General features: G+C 40.4%; 1 protein-coding gene across 1 annotated transcript; it reads right to left on the reverse strand.

The window, feature by feature from the left end:
* Positions 1-584: 584 nt before the first annotated feature.
* srms (src-related kinase lacking C-terminal regulatory tyrosine and N-terminal myristylation sites) lies at positions 585-16,421 on the reverse strand. Its single transcript, XM_040194145.2, has 8 exons — positions 13,520-16,421; positions 11,101-11,222; positions 9,013-9,179; positions 6,205-6,352; positions 5,206-5,364; positions 4,124-4,305; positions 3,416-3,572; positions 585-3,009 (listed from the first exon to the last, which is right to left on the reverse strand). The coding sequence occupies exons 1-8, from the start codon at positions 13,912-13,914 to the stop codon at positions 2,810-2,812; spliced, it is 1,530 nt and encodes a 509-aa protein (XP_040050079.2). The 5' UTR covers positions 13,915-16,421; the 3' UTR covers positions 585-2,809.
* Between the last annotated feature and the right edge of the window lie 2,987 nt (positions 16,422-19,408).

Below are 19,408 nucleotides of genomic sequence, written 5' to 3' on the forward strand. Positions count from 1 at the left end.
AGGGGAATTTGCTCAAAATATACATTTGCGCAACCCCCCCAAAAAAAGGTCAACGCTTACCTTCCTTGTCCCGTGACTAGACCAAAACTAACTTGCACCAATGATTCCAAATCATTCCACGGCTTGGTCATTTCCCTTACGTAGGTTTCCACACAAAAAAACACATCACTTAACCTCTGCTAATAGTACAATTTCCAAGTTTGACGAGCCCCCAATTTGTTATGATCCGGCTCCAAGGCCACAACAAATACGAGAAACCACGCTACAGGGATTTGTCAGCCAACAATTTTATTTCTCCAATTTAACCGATTCGACCACCGAAACCACCATTGCGCTGGGGAACCGGAGAAAACCAGAAGTCGCCCAAACACTCCGAAAGGGGCAGGTTTTAATGCACTCAGGACAGTGGCCAGCTGCGTCTGATCTGCCTGATGGCCTCCACTCCACCAGGAAGTTCACCCTGTAACACACACACCCACACAGACAGAGACACACCCACATATACCCTGGCAGTGGCCCTGGGGCCGTCACAGCAGGCACACAACAAAGATAATAGATAAGAAAAACAGACACATTTCTCAACAAGTTCAAATATTTTATTCTTTGCACCACTGGCGTTTGATGCACTCAGCCTAAAAAAATCCACTCAATCTTGTGATTTGATGATTATACCTAAAGTTTCCTGAACTCGGCTTTGTTGGCTATATTTGGTCATGCATAAGAAACAAAAGTTGCATTGTTGTAAAATTGCATTGCAGCAATGTTTGTGGTGGACGAACCCCTCATGCCCCAAAGAGGGCCTTTTTGTTCCTGGCTGACTGTGCATGTCTTTTTGCCTTGTTCCCTTGTTCTACAGTCTGTGGCGTAAACAGAGTCACTCTAGTTGTAACCTCTAGACAAGTTTGAATAACTTAAATACTATACATGGCTCAATGACACGCTGGCTTTTCAAGCAATGAAAGCTGTGAAGGTGAAGACGAGCTCCATACGGTTTTGTATTCTGATTCAGACTTCCTTGTTAATGAAAATACTGACAGTGAATAGCCTTGCTAGAGGCCTGACGAGGCCGTAAAAAACTGGTGGATATGAAAAGTTGAGGAAAAAAAAAAAAGACTTTTGTTGTATGGTGCTTGAAGCAATAACTTTGTCCTTATCCATTTTATCACATAAATCGAATGCGCATTCCTGACATGCTTAACGTGCCATTGAATGGCCATGCTTTTGTGTAGTATGTTACGCGTTACTAAATCTACATTTATGTTAATTGTCGAGCTAACATGCGAACATGAGTTACTATGCATCTTTGAGTTACTATGCATCTTTGCTTTCTCAGACTGCTGGAGGAAGGAAACATTTGATTTTAGGGTGAGCTGGAAGTTATAATCTGGGTAAATTTGTTCCATCAAAAAAAGGTCAATGGCATAATTGCATTAGATTTTTAATTAATGAAGAAATTTAGCTCTATGGCTAACAGTTTTAATACTCATTTTATCAGCAAGTTAACCTCCACAAATTGATACCACTTTTATGATTTTTGAAGCAAAGATGCAATCCCCAGAATTGAAATTTACCACGGGGGAGGGGGGGGGGGGGGGGGGGTTGTAGTCACCTTAACTTAAGACAGGAAGTGAAAAATTCAGGAGAGGCGCATATGAACGAAACATTAAAATTTTGATCACAAACCTTATTTCATGCTTCGAACCAAAACCCATAAAAAAAACGATGCTAGAAACACAGAAACAAAGTGCAAAAATGTTAACTCATTTTCAAGTTTCAACTCCTTCCTACAGGACTAAATATATCAAACCTTTGGAGTCCTTTAGGACTCAGATAAAAAGATCAAGACCACTGTATTTGGATTTTTACCCTCATGTCATATGCACAACGAGTCATTCGTTGCTGTAAATCATCCTTTAATCCCAGCTGGCGTTGGGTGAGAGACGGGGGACAGGGTCCACCCTGGACTGGTCACCTGTCAATCACAGACTCCCACTCACTCTCCCAGTGGGTTTGAACCCTGGACCTTCTGGCTGTGAGGAGACACTGCGGATTGGAGTTTAATAATTTGTTTAGAATAAGATAAAATGTTGAAATTGTGACTTGACTGGCGCTTAATCAAAAAGTGTAACGTGATCAACGACATTGTTCATTGTTTGGGACAAGTTTGAATCAAGTATCATTGCAAGAAGTGAGTTAGTCCAACACTTTTGTCTAAAATTACCTAACACAGCGACCCCCAGCATTCACGCCCGTTGCATAGCTAAAACCAAGCCAGCTGTTATTATTATTGCACATAACGCCCCATTTTTAGCACTGGTTTGCCGTTAAAATACCCTGATTTCATAGCATTTTAAAGTGTGTTTACACAGACATGGCACAGAGGTCATAAAATAGTATTTATAAAACACAAAAGGGTATAAATTTAAAAACAGTTAGTTCCATGAATGTGCTGAATTTCAGCGTTGGTTTTTATTTTTAAGTAGGTGTGTATTTACACATTTCCGAGGCTATTTTAAATATTTAGTTTGTGCACCTTGATTTTTTTTTTTAGCCTAAAAAGTGTTCGGAATTTGTCTTTTGTGATCTGGCGAGCATCTTCTCTAACTGGAGGAGTTGTTTGCCCGCTTTGGATGTTCTTCCCCGTGTCTGAGCGTGTTCTTAAAGTATATATGTCCTGTTGTGGGCTGCATGGGGGAGGAGAACACCCTCCACTCCTCTCTTCCTACATTCGATGTACATCCTGCTGTCGATGATCAGTCGCAGATCCTTTGTTCTCACCGTCGTCTTCTCCGCCCAGGACTTGCTCCTTCTACACCTCTACAGTCTTGAAATATATCCTGGTATATATGGAATCCAGCTGGCTGTGCAGGGCGTGGAAGGACGGTCTCTTGGAGGGCTCAGCGGCCCAGCAGTCCATCATGATGCGATAAATATTCTGTGGACAGCGAGTTGGACAGGGCAGCCGAAACCCGGATGACAGCAAATCCAACACTTCCTTGTTGTTTTTTCCTAACAGGGAGTGACGTCAAAGCATTAGATTTGAAAGGTATTTACTCATTCCTCAATGTTTTCTTTAGCGGGCAAAGATATTCTACAGTGCTGACATCAGGTAAAGCTCAACTTTAAAATGTAAAGTGACCACAGCTCGACATACTGAAACATCAGTTATCTTGTAAGTTGTGATCAAATGGTTTTAGTATTTAAATAATAAGTGTTCCTCAAAACAAAAAAGAGAAAATACTTTCTGGCCGTAAATCCACCCGGTTACTGGGAGAGCAAACATGAAACACTGATAACTAATAGTTATCAGTTATCACTGATAGTTAAAATACTGAAATCAATTTGCTAAAAATCCCTGTGATTAATAAACGCTCTAATTCTCAATTAAAAAAGTAGAAAGAGGTCATCACGATACCTTCATAAGGCATCTTGCCACGTGACATCATCTCATACAGTAGGACCCCGAATGACCAGACATCTGATTTCACAGAGAACTTTTGGTGAATCGCTGCTTCTGGAGCCGTCCATCTCACTGGAATCTTTGTGTTTCGACTGGCTGTATACACACTGTCCTGCGGGGCATAATGGCAAAGAGTTAACAAAATATTAATACACACACTTTTAGTTGGAACAGTATTCTCTCCCTCAGAGTTTTTTCTTTAAATTCACAAGTGTCTTATTTTTAAATGATCATCTCTACATCGAGACCGTAAGAAAAGCACCCGGTTGTCTGTCAATCAAGGCTGCTGCCTGATGCAGAATATTATTTATTTATTTGCAGTAAATGTAATCTCTCAAGTAATGTGGTAATGATGTATTACAGTTTAAATATCACACTCTTGAAGCGATAACTTTCTGAGCTGATATAAAATCTTTCCATGTCCTGGAAGCTCTGTATGAATAAAACATCCTTATTACAAGACACAAAGTAAATTATTACACTCCAGTGCAGACAGATGGTTGGACGGAGGAGGTCCACATTAAGTCAACATGAGTTTACGATGGAACAAAGCACACTATACATACTCAAGAGAGAAAGAAGAAAATGGTTCTTGACTGACGCTCAGGAGACAACAAACCCTCGCAGCGCCGCTCTCTCTCGAACAGGCGACATGCAGCTCACCTTGATGATGCGAGCCAGTCCAAAGTCGGCCACTTTGCAGACCAGGTCGTCTCCCACCAGGATGTTTCTGGCAGCCAGGTCCCTGTGGACGATGTTTCTGTCCTCCAGGTAGGCCATGCCCTCTGCGATCTGACTGCCCATGTAGATCAGATGGGCTGATGTCAGCATCAGGCCTTCAGCAGCTGACCACACACACACACACACACACACACACACACACACACACACACGGTCAGCTAAACATGAATGTGTTTCCAATGACATAAAAAATCCCTGAGTTCTGACAGAGGCACTAAAGTAGTATTTAAAGAAAGCTTTAATACAAAAGCAAATTCAACAAGTAAAGTAAATTCTATGTGTTTTATTTATTTTTATATCGGCAATAGTTGTCTTTTTTGCAGAAGATATATTTGCGTTGTTAATCCAAGGCAACGTCCCCAAACAAAACTAAAAAAAAATGTCATCCATGGGGGGGGTGTTGTTTATTAGATTAAATCCAAAGTAATAATAAAATAGTAATTCTGCCACGAATGATTTAGATTCTATTGACCAAGTGGTCAGAGGTCAAATGATGACCCCTATTTTTTCGGAGTGTGGGGCCAGTTCTGACACAATGCACCTTTTAAGGTGCGACCCGCCTGGTGAGCAAAAATATCAAAAGAATCGAGTGCGGCAAGAAAGATGCATTTGCATCATTTCATGATGTTACTAACTTGGAAGTACAGGAGCTAGGTGGAACAATCTTACATTAAATTATAAACCCTTCATTCAGCTCGCTAATACTCGCTGTGATTAAAGCCTTTTGTAAAACGTCTTTTTGCTGCTGAGTAGAGCGCTGCCTGGATTTAAGGGGAAGAGATTTAGCCGTGACTTGGCCTAAACTGCTCCAGAAGAGAAAATGTAAGTTCCTGTTTTGAAACTCTTGGCATATTAAAGCAGTAGTGGAGTCTCCCGTCTGGGGAAGCAGCCGTGTTGCGTTTAGAAACAATAAGAATAAACCACTTTGTTGGGGAATCGATTACCTGACTCCCCATTATTTTATTTACGTGTGTGTGTGTGTGTGTGTGTGTGTCAGCACTCACAGGCCAGGTAGGACTTGAGGCTTCCTTTCCTCATGAGTTCGGTCACGATGTAGACCGGCTCTCCTCTGGAGCACATCGCCAGCAGCTGGATCAGCTTAGGATGATGGAGGCTCTTCAAGGCCTGAACCTCCTTCACAAACTCGTCCTGCTTGGTGTCCGCTGGAGGAGTAGAGACAGAATCATTGAGAAATGTTGACTTGTTTTGATTATCTTAGTGTTTGTTTCTCTCTTTCTCTGTGCTTTATGGATCACTTAATCCAGCCTTCATTTGACCTGTCACGGTTTTCATCCTTCATATTTTATCTTTCATATTTTATCCTATTTAAACCAAAACCTTCTTTACCTTCCTCCACCAGGGTTGTTGGTACCTTTGCTGCGATGGCAAACCAAAAACAAGCAGGCAAATATTAAAGATTGAATACTTTCTATCCTGTCTGTTTTATATTGGGTTACATCTTCCACTGCAAGTGTCATGACAGATAAGTTCAATATTGCTGCCATGAAACCCTCACCATGTGCTGTGAAAACCTACTTCCTTAAAATAGAAACTTCAGTGAAGTGGTTTAAAAGGTTTAAATTGAACATACTGGTCCTTGCCCGAACTTTGTGTTTAAAAAAATAAAAAAAATAAAAAATGTATATAGCCCTGGTATCAGTCTGCACACTTCAGGCTGTCACTGCCCTCTCTGGTACATAAGGGCACTTTATTTTGAAGAAATTACAGAATGGAAAGAAAAGTTCATCTCTTTCAGTATTGGATCTCTGTGGAAAGGTAGGTCTGATAAGAAGTACTTATAATTGGAGCCCAGCAGGAAAACATTTTGTTAAAGCTTAGATTTTACTGAACGACGTTTGTTGTTTTACTGTTTCTTTTGCACGTTGATGACATAAAACACATTCCTGCCAATGGTTTCATACCTTTACTACAATCTAGCAATTTAATTTAAAAGGATGAATGAAGTTGTTTTTTTATCCCAGAGAATTACTCTCATTTTGTACCTTGTTTCAACGTCTTAATGGCCACTTTCTTGTTCTCTGTGGTCCACAGAGCCTCCCACACCTCTCCAAAGTGTCCCTCTCCCAGTTTCTTGTGCAGTCTGAACTCCTCTCGAGGCCTCTCCCACGGCTCCATGTCAAACAGCTCCCGCTGCACAGACACAACAGGGCGAGTGGAGACGACTTTCAAATCAAAACGGTTTCAAATGTGTGTGCAGATGAAGAAGCGGCAGGGGAACAATTAATGGCAAACAAAATGTGCAACTCTGTGGTTACACATTTTTCAAAACAGACAGATTATGCATTTTAAATGCCTATTCTGCACAATGCAAGGTGCTGACGCGCAGGACCATGCAGGACGTGCCTGTAAGATTGATCACACATTACTTGATTTATTCATCATCTTGTCATTACAATATTATTTGTATTATCCCAGATAAGTGTTATCTTTGAGTTTTAATGGAGTTGGAGACAGATTTCCCTTTTGATGATGTATTGACCGATCTACAACATAGTGTAAGGGAAGTAAAATTAATCTAAGAATAAAAATGGATGAACAACAGGCAAGTGATGAAGATTATATTGTTGGAATGATCCAGTGCTTTGTTGAACATAAAATATAAAAATAAAAAAAATCAATGAAATAATCGGTTGAAAAATATGACATAAAAAAAGAGTCATTGTTCACATAAAAAAACACTACAAGCCAACTTAATTTTATATTCAAATAAATTCAAGTTAAGATCAGGTGATACAGCTCGTCGCTTCAGCATTCTGGCTTTTATTTGCCTATGTTGACACATTTAATTTAGTTGCCTTGTGCAAAAGAAAAAAAATGCCTGGTCTAGAGGGAAGCAAATGGAAATGAAGAACAATTCACTTGAAATCATCATTTGGGTTCAGCCAGCTGTTACTTGTACTTTCCACAAGAATGGAAATTTTAGCTTATTAAATCGGTAATTTGTTTGAATGTCATAAATGATTATGCTAAAAAAAAAAAAAAATAGGTTAGACAGATTGTTTTGTTAATCTTTTGAAAATGTCTCCCTTTTATTTCTAATTATGCATGACATTATCTCACTAATGGTTTTAAAATTGAATAATGTAACCGTGTAAACTATGCTTGAACAGTTTTTACTGATGTTCCTTAGCTACATAATTAAAAAAAATAAGATCTTGATCAAGTGAATACAGTGATTAAAAGCACTGCGTGAGTTTTCTTACTGGTAAAACATTTAACTGATGGAGCATTCCATTTAAATCTGTTTTTTTTAAGCAGATTAATTTTAGTTTGATTGAGTTTACTGATTGTAATCATTGTTGACTGAGTTTAAATCCAGTGATGATGCCCGAGAGCAGCTGATTTCAAAAGGTCGATCATAAACACAATATTGTGAATGTTTCATTGCAAATAGCTGCCTTAATCTTCGCATTTCAGGGTGATGCAAAGAAATTCATCAAGTAGAACATTAAAAGGTTTAAACATCTTTCTTAAATCACATCGCCGGGTTTGAGAGTCAGGAAATGATGACAGCTCACCACTCAATAATTATGTCTCCTGCTATTACAATCTATGAAAGATAATCAAATACTGGAGTGAAAATGATCAATGAACATAATAAAGTGGTGTGTAAATCTTGTCTTATCTTTACCATCACTTCCTGTTTGTTTGATATGTACGGTAAAATATCAACATGCAGTCATGTTTTATGTAGCTTTTGTATGCTGTTGATGTAGAACACAAAAGCATTTGTGTTGATTATGTGTATTCGCATGTGTTCATTCATGCATATATGAGGTGTGTGTCCGTGGCCTCAGACTCACAGCCTCCTCTGGAAAGGAGGAGTCACTGAGCGGGTTCTCATCCTGTGGGCAAATTTATGTTCTAAAACACAATTTTTTGTCCATTTAGGAAAACTACACCATTTGTGTCTTTGATAAATATTATACAATATTGCTTTATTGCCCCACAAAAACAACATTTTTTATCTTTTCCTCTTTCTAAAATGTAAAGAGTGATGGTTTTAAATCGGTGGTTTCAAGCTGGACTCAAACGGATGAGTCATGAATAAAGAACGCGACTCGCTGGGATTTCATGTAAGCTGCAGTGCAGAGATAGCTTGAGTAATTACACCAATGCCCCACCATCTTATTGTCTGGTTAATTACACTCCAAAATGTTTGCCTCTTATTAAGTTATGCATATCACGCCCAAGACAGCATTGGTTAAATTCCACCGGCAGAGCGACAGACAGTCAGGGTCTTTGTTATAGATTCTTGCTGCAGAGACAAAAGATACAAAAAAACTGTACCTACTTGTATTGGTGAGTTACAGAAATGAAAGGGTAGTAGTACTATGCTTTTGGTAATTCATTTCCATGTTATCCTATAAATAGATATTTAAAGCAGAAAAGCGGAAACAATTGTCTGATTACATCCGAGGCGCTAAGAATGGGGCAAGAATGGTGCCATTCATGAGAAGTTAATGTTGTGTTTTGTCATATTCAATTAATGACAAGTCTAAACTTCGACCCAAATATTGATGCTTCAGCTCAAATGACTTAGAGTTGAGTAAAGATTGTCAGTCCATGGAGTCAATGGTGGATGATACGGTTTAGGGAGCGCTGCACGAACATTGACGTATCGCCAACTTTAAAGTCAGTGATGGTTGACATGCTTGTTCAAACATGAAGCACAAAACAGGTTCAGTTATTAGCCATAAAACAACAAGACATGGAGTCTTGGGATAATAGCCTAAGTAGTCGAATAGTCACGAGAATATGACTAATAAGTGTGTTTCTTTGTGTCCTACCTGCTGTGCGCAGGGCTCCTCCAGCAGCACGCCCAGGCTACGATGGTTTTTCTGGTAGTAGGAGATTAGTTCTCCCAGCGTAGAAAAGGAGATCTTATCGGAGACGAAGTAGGCCCCGATAGTTGACCTTTGAACCCTGAAGTGGTAAACCTTTCCCTCACTTCGGGCTGTAAGAAGGAAAAAGGAAATACTGTGGTCACATGTTGCATAACACAAATAGTCTGATCCCAACTAAAGAGACTCAAGTTATCAAGTTCTTTAAAGTCAAAATCGGAATATTCCATAATTCCAGTGCTTAGTCATAAGTTATGTTTGCTTGAAAGATACAACTTAGTAAGTCGGAGGGGCTTTTAGAGTGTTTTCAGTTTGAGGCAATGATCATTACTCATCATCATCATTATTCAAATTCTCATAGGTAAACAAAATAAAAGGATTACATTGTGATTTAGTACCAAACCAATATGCTCTCATATGTACAATATGACATAAGGAATAAATCTCCTACAAAACAATATTACATTTTTAAAATATATATATTTTTTTTAAACCCATTTCAGTCCACAAATGCGACAAATCTTGCAATAAAAAAAACACAGCAGTAGTGCGCTAAATGCACTGAAACCAACACATCAATAGCTCCAATGAAAAAAAAAAAATCAAAACAACTTGACAGAAGCTGTAATCACAACAATTGTGCACATACCTCCTTTCAATATCAAAGGAATTTGACTAAATCTAAAAATGATAATGACTGACACTGCCAGATACGCCAACGTGTAGAAGCACTATTTTCAGAGATGGATACCATACGTTTACTCACAGAAAAACACAAACTATATTATTATACGCTTGACGTGATCGAGTTTACATGGAACCACCGTCGATCTGACATGAATGTGTGCAGTTGTGCAATAAAACCAGTAATTTAATGTGCCCTCTGTTCTGCTTTCGCTCTCCGGCACACAGAGTACTGATTAGAGTACTTCTTCATATTTCAAGAAGCGCAGTTGAAAATCCAACATCAACATTTTCCCCCTGGGAAATAAAGGACATTGAGGAGGGAAGGCGATCGAGAGAGGGAGTCTGTGCGGAGGGTGTGGAAACAGAATCTGGTGAAGCCGGTGGGCGAAAAGAAAAAATTGGAGCAGAGCGAGAAAATGAGCTGGAGGTGATGGAGGAAGAACTGACGGAGGCTTTAATTAAAGTCACACACTTGAGGGGGGCGTTAGAGAATTGGCTGTGGGATCATTCATGAAAGTCTAGCATGATGACACCATAGAGAAGTGGGTTACTGTGACAAAAGGCAAGGCATTAAACCCGCTCGCCTCCACGAGCACTTTGGTCGGATTTATGGAGTCCTTCGGTTTTGGGCTTTACTACAATTTGAATATCAAGAAACTTTTATAACAAGACACTGTCACGTTTTGGTAGTGACTTGGTCAATGTGACGTCCCTACAAAAACACCCCAAAACCTCAACCACAAAGTTAAATAAGTGAGAGTTAAATGTTGCTGCTCCATCTTAATGAACAAAATCAATACAAAACATCACATTATATTTTTTCAATCAAGATGATATGAAGGAATAAAGTGCAACGCCAAAAGTCTAAAGCAGTGAACTCACAAGATACTGTTAATAACATAACTGGTCAGTCTGTCTCTCCAAATCGCAAATTTAAGAGCGAGATTAGTTATTCAACACCAAGCAAAGTTGTGCCGGTTTAAAAAGTGGAATCAGACGGCAGCCCGAGGTCACGTTGTGTCACCTCCTGCCCTCTACAGCGGGAGGCAGAGAAAATCGAAGGCTGGGAGATTAAGGCTGACAGTGGATGGAGGGGGAGATGGATGGAGGACAGGATGGATGGAGATAAACAAAACTAGAGGGGAAATGCAATAACGTCACGCCAACATTATGTTGAAGAAGGATGTGTTTTTAATATAAAGAAGACAGGAATAGAGAAGACAAGAAAGAGGTAAACTGTTGTGAATCAGTGGGTAGATGAACGAATGTGTGGATGGATGGATGTGTGGATGGATGGATGTGTGGATGGATGAATGTGTGGATGGATGGATGGATGGTGCCACCTACCAGAGACTGTGTACTCATCACTGTGACTCTCACTGATGCGAACCAGAAAGGAGCCATCTTTATTTTGGGAAGCCAGCAGCAGCTTCTCAGCTTTCACACGGTTTATATTCCCATAGTACCATCTGCAGAGGGGTAATACACATGGAAAGAACAAAACAATCATGACAAAAGAGAAAGACGGAAGTAAATTAATTCATTATTTTAAAAAGGTGGTTAAAGTACAAAAGTATGGGGAAACTTCTTCCAATGCTGATACGCATCAACACATTCTCGAGCGAATACTGGTACTCAAAAGCTTTCAGAGCAGAAGTGTTGTTGAGGCCTGCCTGCTTGTTCAGATACAGAAAAGGGCCTTTGTTTACTTTAAGTTATCAGGGAGGGCGTGTCGGCCTTCCGGTTTCACTACAGTAGCATCAGGCTGACACAGAAACAACTGAGATCTCTAATAACATAACCAAGAAATATTGTGCTGTAGTGACACATTAGAGATTCAATTAAAAAACACCAAATGATTTATTGACCAACTATATCAGTAAACAGGTTTATTATGAAAATAAATAGTTATGTGCAGCACTAAAAACCCTACTAAGTTACTCTGTATTCATTAAAGTAGGTCCTAATATATTGTGTATCACAGTAATATCAAAGGTTCAGCTGTCAGGTCTTTAAACAGGTACCTGACCCCCTCACTCACACACACACCTCTGAAACCATTAACTAATTGTGAGGCGCAACTTGACTCATACTGTAAACCCCGCCGATAAAAAATGATTACATCAAACCACTGCCTGGTTTGCGTGTACACACATGTATATGTACATATATACATCTGGGGGGTGATGCTTAAAGCACGGTCAGCTCAGCGGTGCTTTGATCGCTTTGGTTTCTTATTCCGAGGCTTAAAATAGTTTTGTGGATTGATGTTCAGAATTGGAACGAAGGATAAAGCTTTGACTTTATCAAAAAGGAATCTGTGATATTAGTATGTTTTAAATGTCCTTATCTTCAGTTTCAGCGGAGCGTTTGAGGACAGTGGGACATGAGGAATTGTCTTCCACAGAAGTCTACTGAAGAGGCAGAGCTCAGTGCTGAAACATGAGGACTCCTGCATGCTGAATGAATAATGGAAGACCTGCAGCTTCTGGGATACTTTTAGCTTCAGTCTGGCTCAACAGAAGCAGAGGCTGTCGTTTCTGCCCCAAACATTTGTGTTTAACTTTGCTTTGGATGCCAGGACGATGCCATTAGACTTCGTTTTCAGTTTTTAAAAATGACTAAACAACAGACTTAATCACAGACAACATGGTAAATATTCCGCTTGTTCAACGTTCTGCAATGTGAATATTCTTTGTTCTTACTCTCCTGTGATAGCAAATTGAATATCTGGGTTTTGGGGAAAAACACTTCCCATTGCATCTTTTATTCCGTCAATTTGGGATTTGGAAATGTTTGATTGATTTATATTTTTTCCATAATGAAAAAACTCAAAAAGCTTAATCGGATGTCTGTTTCAATGAGAATTAATTTGAGGTGACTGGCCTATGTTTATATACTACATACATACTGGAATTAATCTCTCTCTCCTGACTTTACAATGTTGCAAATAAATACATAGATATAATAATTATCAAAATTGTTAAAGACCATTTTGTTTACTCAATTTACTGTTTCAAACATACATACATTACATACATACATATATATAGGGATTACGGTATGTTTTGACATATTCTTACTGACTCACAGCAAGTGAAACAGCAGAATGAAAACTATTCTACCAGTAGTATAGTATCAAGGAATAGAGAAGAAGAATACCAGTAGTATAGTATGAAGGAATAGAGAAGAAGAATACCAGTAGTATAGTATGAAGGAATAGAGAAGAAGAATACCAGTAGTATAGTATGAAGGAATAGAGAAGAAGACCACCAGTAGTATAGTATGAAGGAATAGAGAAGAAGACCACCAGTAATATAGTATGAAGGAACAGAGAAGAAGACCACCAGTAGTATAGTATGAAGGAATAGAGAAGAAGACCACCAGTAATATAGTATGAAGGAACAGAGAAGAAGACCACCAGTAGTATAGTGTGAAGGAACAGAGAAGAAGAAGAATGCCAGTAGTATAGTATGAAGGAACAGAGAAGAAGAAGAATGCCAGTAGTATAGTATGAAGGAACAGAGAAGAAGAAGAATACCAGTAATATAGTATGAGGGAACAGAAGAAGAAGAAGAATACCAGTAATATAGTATGAAGGAACAGAGAAGAAGAATACCACCAGTAATATAGTATGAAGGAACAGAGAAGAAGAAGAAGAATACCAGTAGTATAGTTTGAAGGAACAGAGAAGAAGAAGAAGAAGAAGACCAGTAGTTTGAAGGAACAGTGGAGAAGAAGAAGGTTTGCATCTTTGCACACTGACTTGTGTTTGGCGAACTCGTCCTGCAGCAGAGCCACGTAGTTCGCCGGGATGAGTCCGGACTGCAGGGACCCGGTCAGCTTCTTGGCCAGCACATACTCCCCCCGCTTCTCGATCACCGACAGTTTGTCCCCCTCCCTCACCGTCAGCTCGTCGTCGCTGCGGGCCTCGAAGTCGAAGAGCGCGGCGTAGAGCTGCACCGGCCGCTTCTTGGGCGAAGGGACGCGGATGTCGCCGGACACGGTGCGGATCTCCGACGCCTGCGCGCCCGGGTTGGCTATGACATGGTGGTGGTGGTGGTTGTTGTTGTTGACGACGTTCGGGTAGCTGAGGTCCGGCCATATGCAGTCCCAGAGCCGGCTCAGACACGGCATACAGGAGCGACAGCAACTCTCCATCGTGGGACATGAAGGAGCGCGGCCGCGCGGTTGTTCCAGGTTCGATCCGATCGATGCGACGCGGGTTCTCGGACTTGACTCAGTCCGCTGAAAACGGCCTGTTACAGCCCGCAGCCACCAGCCGTTCAGTTCTCCGGTTCCCTTCTATTCCCCTGGCTGGAAACATACTGCAACGACAGCAACTGCTGGGGTAGATTAGCCGGAGGAACCGGTTTCTTTTTGTTCCCTTCTGTTGAGATCACGGATCTGAGACGCGCGTCTGCAGCGTCCACCGCGGCGGCGGGAATGCGGAAACGGCAGCGGAGGGCGTCCGAGACCGATCGGTTCCCCGCGAGGACTCGGCGGTGCAACGCAAGACTAATCGGGAATGAGAGCGTGGCACCCGGGGACGTTTAGATCCATAGTGGTGCAAACGGGAATCCGCAGCAGGGGGGAGGGGGATGCTGAGGGGGGAGAAAGGAGGTTGAAGGTGAAGCGGCCGCACGGTGCGTAAAAAGTTTGGGTTTGGCGCTTTGCGCCGCTCCTGCTGACACACCTGCCTATTGACAAGGAGGAGTGCGCGCGCGCAGGTGTGTGCGTGTGTGTGCGCGCGCGTGTGTGTGCTCGGCTCGTACGGTTCTCCCTGAAGGTCGTCGTGTTTGAATCAACGACGAAGTGTTTGCTAAACAGTAGTTTCCACCATCGAAGCACGTCACGTTCTCCTGTTGAATTGTGTATCTTTATTACGTCGTGGCAACAAGCCACTCTGTATCTAAAGCTTCATAATGACCTGTAATGAAGTTATGCTTAAAAAGGTTTTTTTATCAAGAATTTGACCTTATCACGGTTGAAAAATAGCTCTGGCTAAATGTTCTCCAGCTGTCTTCATAAAAAAAAAAGCAAAAAAGCTTCGTAGCAAAAAAGAGCAAAAAAGATCGTAGCCGACCCCTGTCACCCCGAAAAAACCTGTTTGTGCCCCTTCCATCTGGCGGGAGGCTGAGGTCCATCAGGACTACGACCTCCCGCCACACGAACAGTTTCTTCCCGTCGGCAGTCGGGCTCATCAACAGAGCCGGTCCCCCACCGCCTGACTATAACACTCCACCGGTCACTCCCCTTCACACTGCACATGTCACTTTAACTGCAATTTTTCACTTTGTCGTCACTCGTCACTTTGTCACTTGTTCGCTAGTGCACTTTATGTTTAATTTTTTTTAATTTTTTTAATTTTTTTTAACTTTAACTTTATTCTCTTGTTTTATACTAACCACTAGCCTTATTCTAACCCATTGCATTAGCATTTCATTTTATTTTATTAAATTACTTACTTGTCTAACACTGTCTACTGTCACGCACCAACCGCCAAGACAAATTCCTTGTATGTTTGACACATTTTGGCAATAAATGTTTCCTGATTCCTAATTTAAAACGGCACAATGCTGCTGCCTTAAATGAGCCTAAGTAATCTAAGTATGTTTTTCACAATGTAGTGTAGTTTAGTTAACAGCATTACCACCCACCTTAAAAAACTATTCTGTTTCAAACTTCTTGAAAGAGCAGTTTAGTTGCGTTTCTCTAAATCTTAAACATTGTTCAAATGTATTGTGTGTGTATTAAAGTCTAGATTATATTGTTCCTTTGGGTCAAGGAGCTCCATTAAAACATATCAGTGATGACTTGTTCCTTCATTGCCATGAACGAACACCGTCAAATGACAAAACAACAATTCCTACCATTTCATTGTTTGATACAAAAACTACTGTGCGGTTTCAATTCTTTAAGGGACGTTATAAAGTAAAAATACTTCCTTTTACCATCTTCAGGTAGCTGAAAAGTTTAAAGACTAAAACTGGTTCTAATCCAACATGAAAGCTTTTCAGTTTGAGCTCTAATCTTAATCTTTCACTTGGAGCAGCTGCTTTGCATTCGTTTAAAGGTTCAGTTTCTCAGCGAACACAAGGATTCTAGAAGTTACATCAGAGGAGTTCACGAAGTCAGAAGCTCAAAGAATCAGGATTCCGGACAAATCTGTGGAATAATGTAGTTTAAAAGTAAAAAGGGCAGGAGGAAGGAGAAAAAAAACCTTTGAACTCTTGTGTGAGCCTTCGGATGGTGACGTAAGCTGTGTAAGATTGTTTACCTTCATAAAAGTACTGATAGAACAGTGTTCCAATCCTCCATAACAAGTCCTGCATTCCAAACCGTGAAAGTAAAACAATTCTATCACCAAACTGTACTTTACATCAAAGGCAAACGTATTTGCTGATACGGCTCCATCAATATTAGAGCAGCATGTTACTGTGGTTGCTGGTTTTAAACACTTTATACAACGTAAGATATAGTTGTATGTCAACACAAAATGTTGGATTTGTATGTATTTTCTTTTATCTCCTTTTTTCTGGAAATTCGAGATAGATTCACTTCTTTGGTCTACATTTTTATTTTAGCATGTATGTTTGTCTCATTGACTAATGATGCAATATATTTATTCTGGAATAAAGTAGAAAGTACAAATATTAAAGTAAATAAACATGTACGTGTTCTGCCTTTCTATTCATCAAGGACAAAGTGATCCATGCACCTCGAGTCTGTAACGCAAAAGAAAAGGCGTGAGATAGATAGCACACCGTTTTATTAGTATATTTAGCTTTGTGACATACAGCTCGGGAGGAAAAACAAAAACAAAAAATAAACGGTCACAATTTTTTTGAAGTCCAGAAACATTTCAGCCTTAGCAGGGACATCACACAAAAGAAAGCTCAGTTCTTGGATCATTGATTTCTTTGTCATGGACCAGAGTGATATGTTCTCGTTGTTGTGCTAAACAAAAATGCCTGTACCGCTCCAACAGTCAACAAATAAAAATAAAAACCCTACATTTCTTTTTATCTATTTATTCTGCCATCGTTTAAGTTGCTTCACATATATTATCAACACTTTTCTAAAAAATCAAAATATTTAGCCACAGGTACTGGAAAAAAAGTATCCACTGTTATATATAATAATAAACACAATAAATATAAAAAGAACTTTTGATATAATTTATATGGTATCAAAGAGAGAGAGGGAAATGGGCCTTCAGTCGGACGAGTTTTTACAAAAGCAATGTCCTTTTTTAAAATTCTTCCTGAGGTTGAGTCTTGTCTTCTGCAGTTTAAAGTTTTGCTAAATACACTAATAGACTAAGAGACCCGACACACCGGGTCTGTAATGGCTTATCATTCACTGAGGAATCATCCCCTGCGGATCCTGGTCACACCAGTGGAGGCTCGACTTGCCCCCCTCGGCCCCCCGCCGCCCCAAACAATCAGTTTCTCGCTGAAGCTTATGTTCCAATTTCAGTGGTGTGACATTTCTTCACCATAACACAGAAAATATTCTCCACTGTTGTCACTCAGTGAACTGATCACACAAAAACTAGCGTTGCATTTGTAAATGAAACATATGTGCAACTTTAGCACAAATGCTAAGAGAATGCTGACAAGGCATTTCTAAAAGGACGCCAAAAAACAAAAGATGAAAGCAGGGGACTGGTGAAGAAAGGTGATGACTGAAATCCAAAATGTCTACGTTTCCTCACATGAGATTGGCTTGTGTGTTAAATGGTGATAATTGAGTTTAGACGCAGTCCCATTTCCCTTCAGCGTGTAAGGAAGGAGTCAGATTAACTGAAAACAGGGATGAGGGGGGGGGGGGGGGGCGGGGGGATTAATAGTAGAGACATGAGAGGAAACAAAACTAGAAAGATTCACAAAAATCTGTACATGTAAACATCACACTTCCACTGAGTCAAATCATGAGGAAAATACAGGTTTCACATTGGTATTATTGGAGGTACAAAGCCCCGGCAGAGGAAATCAAGACAATCAAGAGTCCAGTACAAAGTCAGGTAGAAGACAGAAAGACAAAAGAAAAGAATCAAATATCATTTCAAAATTAGAAAATTAAGAAGTCTAAAGCACCACTGAAAAGAAACTGAGAAAAAACAGTGAAACACAACATGTTTTTTTTAATTTGACAGGTGCTGTACTACCTGCCCTGATAGAAAAATAAAAAATTAGGTCCATTAGTTTTCCTCCTTTCATCTGGAGGACTGTCTTTTAAACATGTGTGTGTTGAGCTATTCGTGTGACCCGACCGGCTCAAGACCTGCGTGACCTTTAGGGACCTGACCGGCATCACAGCTCTTAGGATCCACGTTTGAATCGTGAACCTTGGCTGCAGCACTTTCAGTCTCGTAATGGCTTTAAAAAGTCTGCTGCATCAGAATTTGTCTGAAATTATGATCCACAAATAGTTAATCGGAAACTTGATAAAATATGTTGCTACCCTAGAGAATACTGAGGGTATATTTGTTTTAAGAGAAAAGCTTGACGTTCTCATTAAATGAGCTCATTTGCTTTCTTCGAAAAAGGAAATTAAGACTCCAAAATTCAGTTACTGCTCACTCAATATTGATAGGGAGCCTTTAAATTACCTACAACAAAAAAAACTTTGAGTTCAATTGTGTCAGTTGTGGAGGTCATTTGGATTTGAGGTCAAGGGAATGGGGGGGGGGGTTGGGGGCTTACACATCGGCGTGCACTGTTCTCCTGAAGCGTAACAGATCACAGCAACCTGGGCCTTAAATTCAGTGCCGTTGTAAGAGAGGCGACGCGCCTCCTCAGCTCACGTGAGCGCCTCCTGCTCCTGCTTGAGCCTACTAACATCCGACCGGTGTGTAAACATAATCCTCCAGGGACAGTAAAGGTCAAAGGGTTGCTGATATGATTGTGGTGATGGCGATCAGGTCCTGCGTGGGTTGACATCCATGTTTGGAATGTGCAGTATAGGCAGAGGGGAAGTTGTTGGAATAGTGTACACCATCTCTTAGTAGAAGACCACGTTACTTGCACTACAAATTATATGTTTAAAATAATATTGAGAAGAATCAGAACATTGATAATAATAATAATATGAATAATTGTGTAATACTGTAAAATAGACAGCGAGAGGAGGTCTGGAGGATGAATGCTCTGATTACGGTTAGCGGTGAATCCACCGGTCTGACCCGCTGGACTCAGCAGACTGACGGAGGGAATGGAAGTCACGCAGTGAGCAAATTACACCTTTCTAAAGATTGTCATTTGCCTTTTTTGAACATTTTGTACAGTTTGTTTGTGGCGCCGTTCTGCAGCGGTCTGGCTTTGAAGTAAACTGGTAGAAAACCCTAAGAATGTAGTTTCTGAGGCTGATGGAGAACTTTGACACTCAAGAGCCAACTAGGTAAACGTCCCAAGTGCACGATTATCACTCCAAATACGCAGTCAGTGAAGCAGCGCTCGCTGCAACCTGACCCAGATTTCAACTCGGACAATTTGCCTTTTTTTATTTTTTTGGGACAATCTCAGAGGTCCAGTTGTGTTTGGTAGAAAAGTCCGGGTTGCTTTTGACTTCTTCGTTGATACACAGCATTCAGTACTCGTATTATTCACGAAAGAGAGACGACACCGAATCAAATGACCTTTCCTCCAAC

This window comes from Gasterosteus aculeatus, chromosome 2 (genome assembly GCF_964276395.1).
Source record: "Gasterosteus aculeatus chromosome 2, fGasAcu3.hap1.1, whole genome shotgun sequence".
Lineage (NCBI taxonomy): Eukaryota > Metazoa > Chordata > Actinopteri > Perciformes > Gasterosteidae > Gasterosteus > Gasterosteus aculeatus.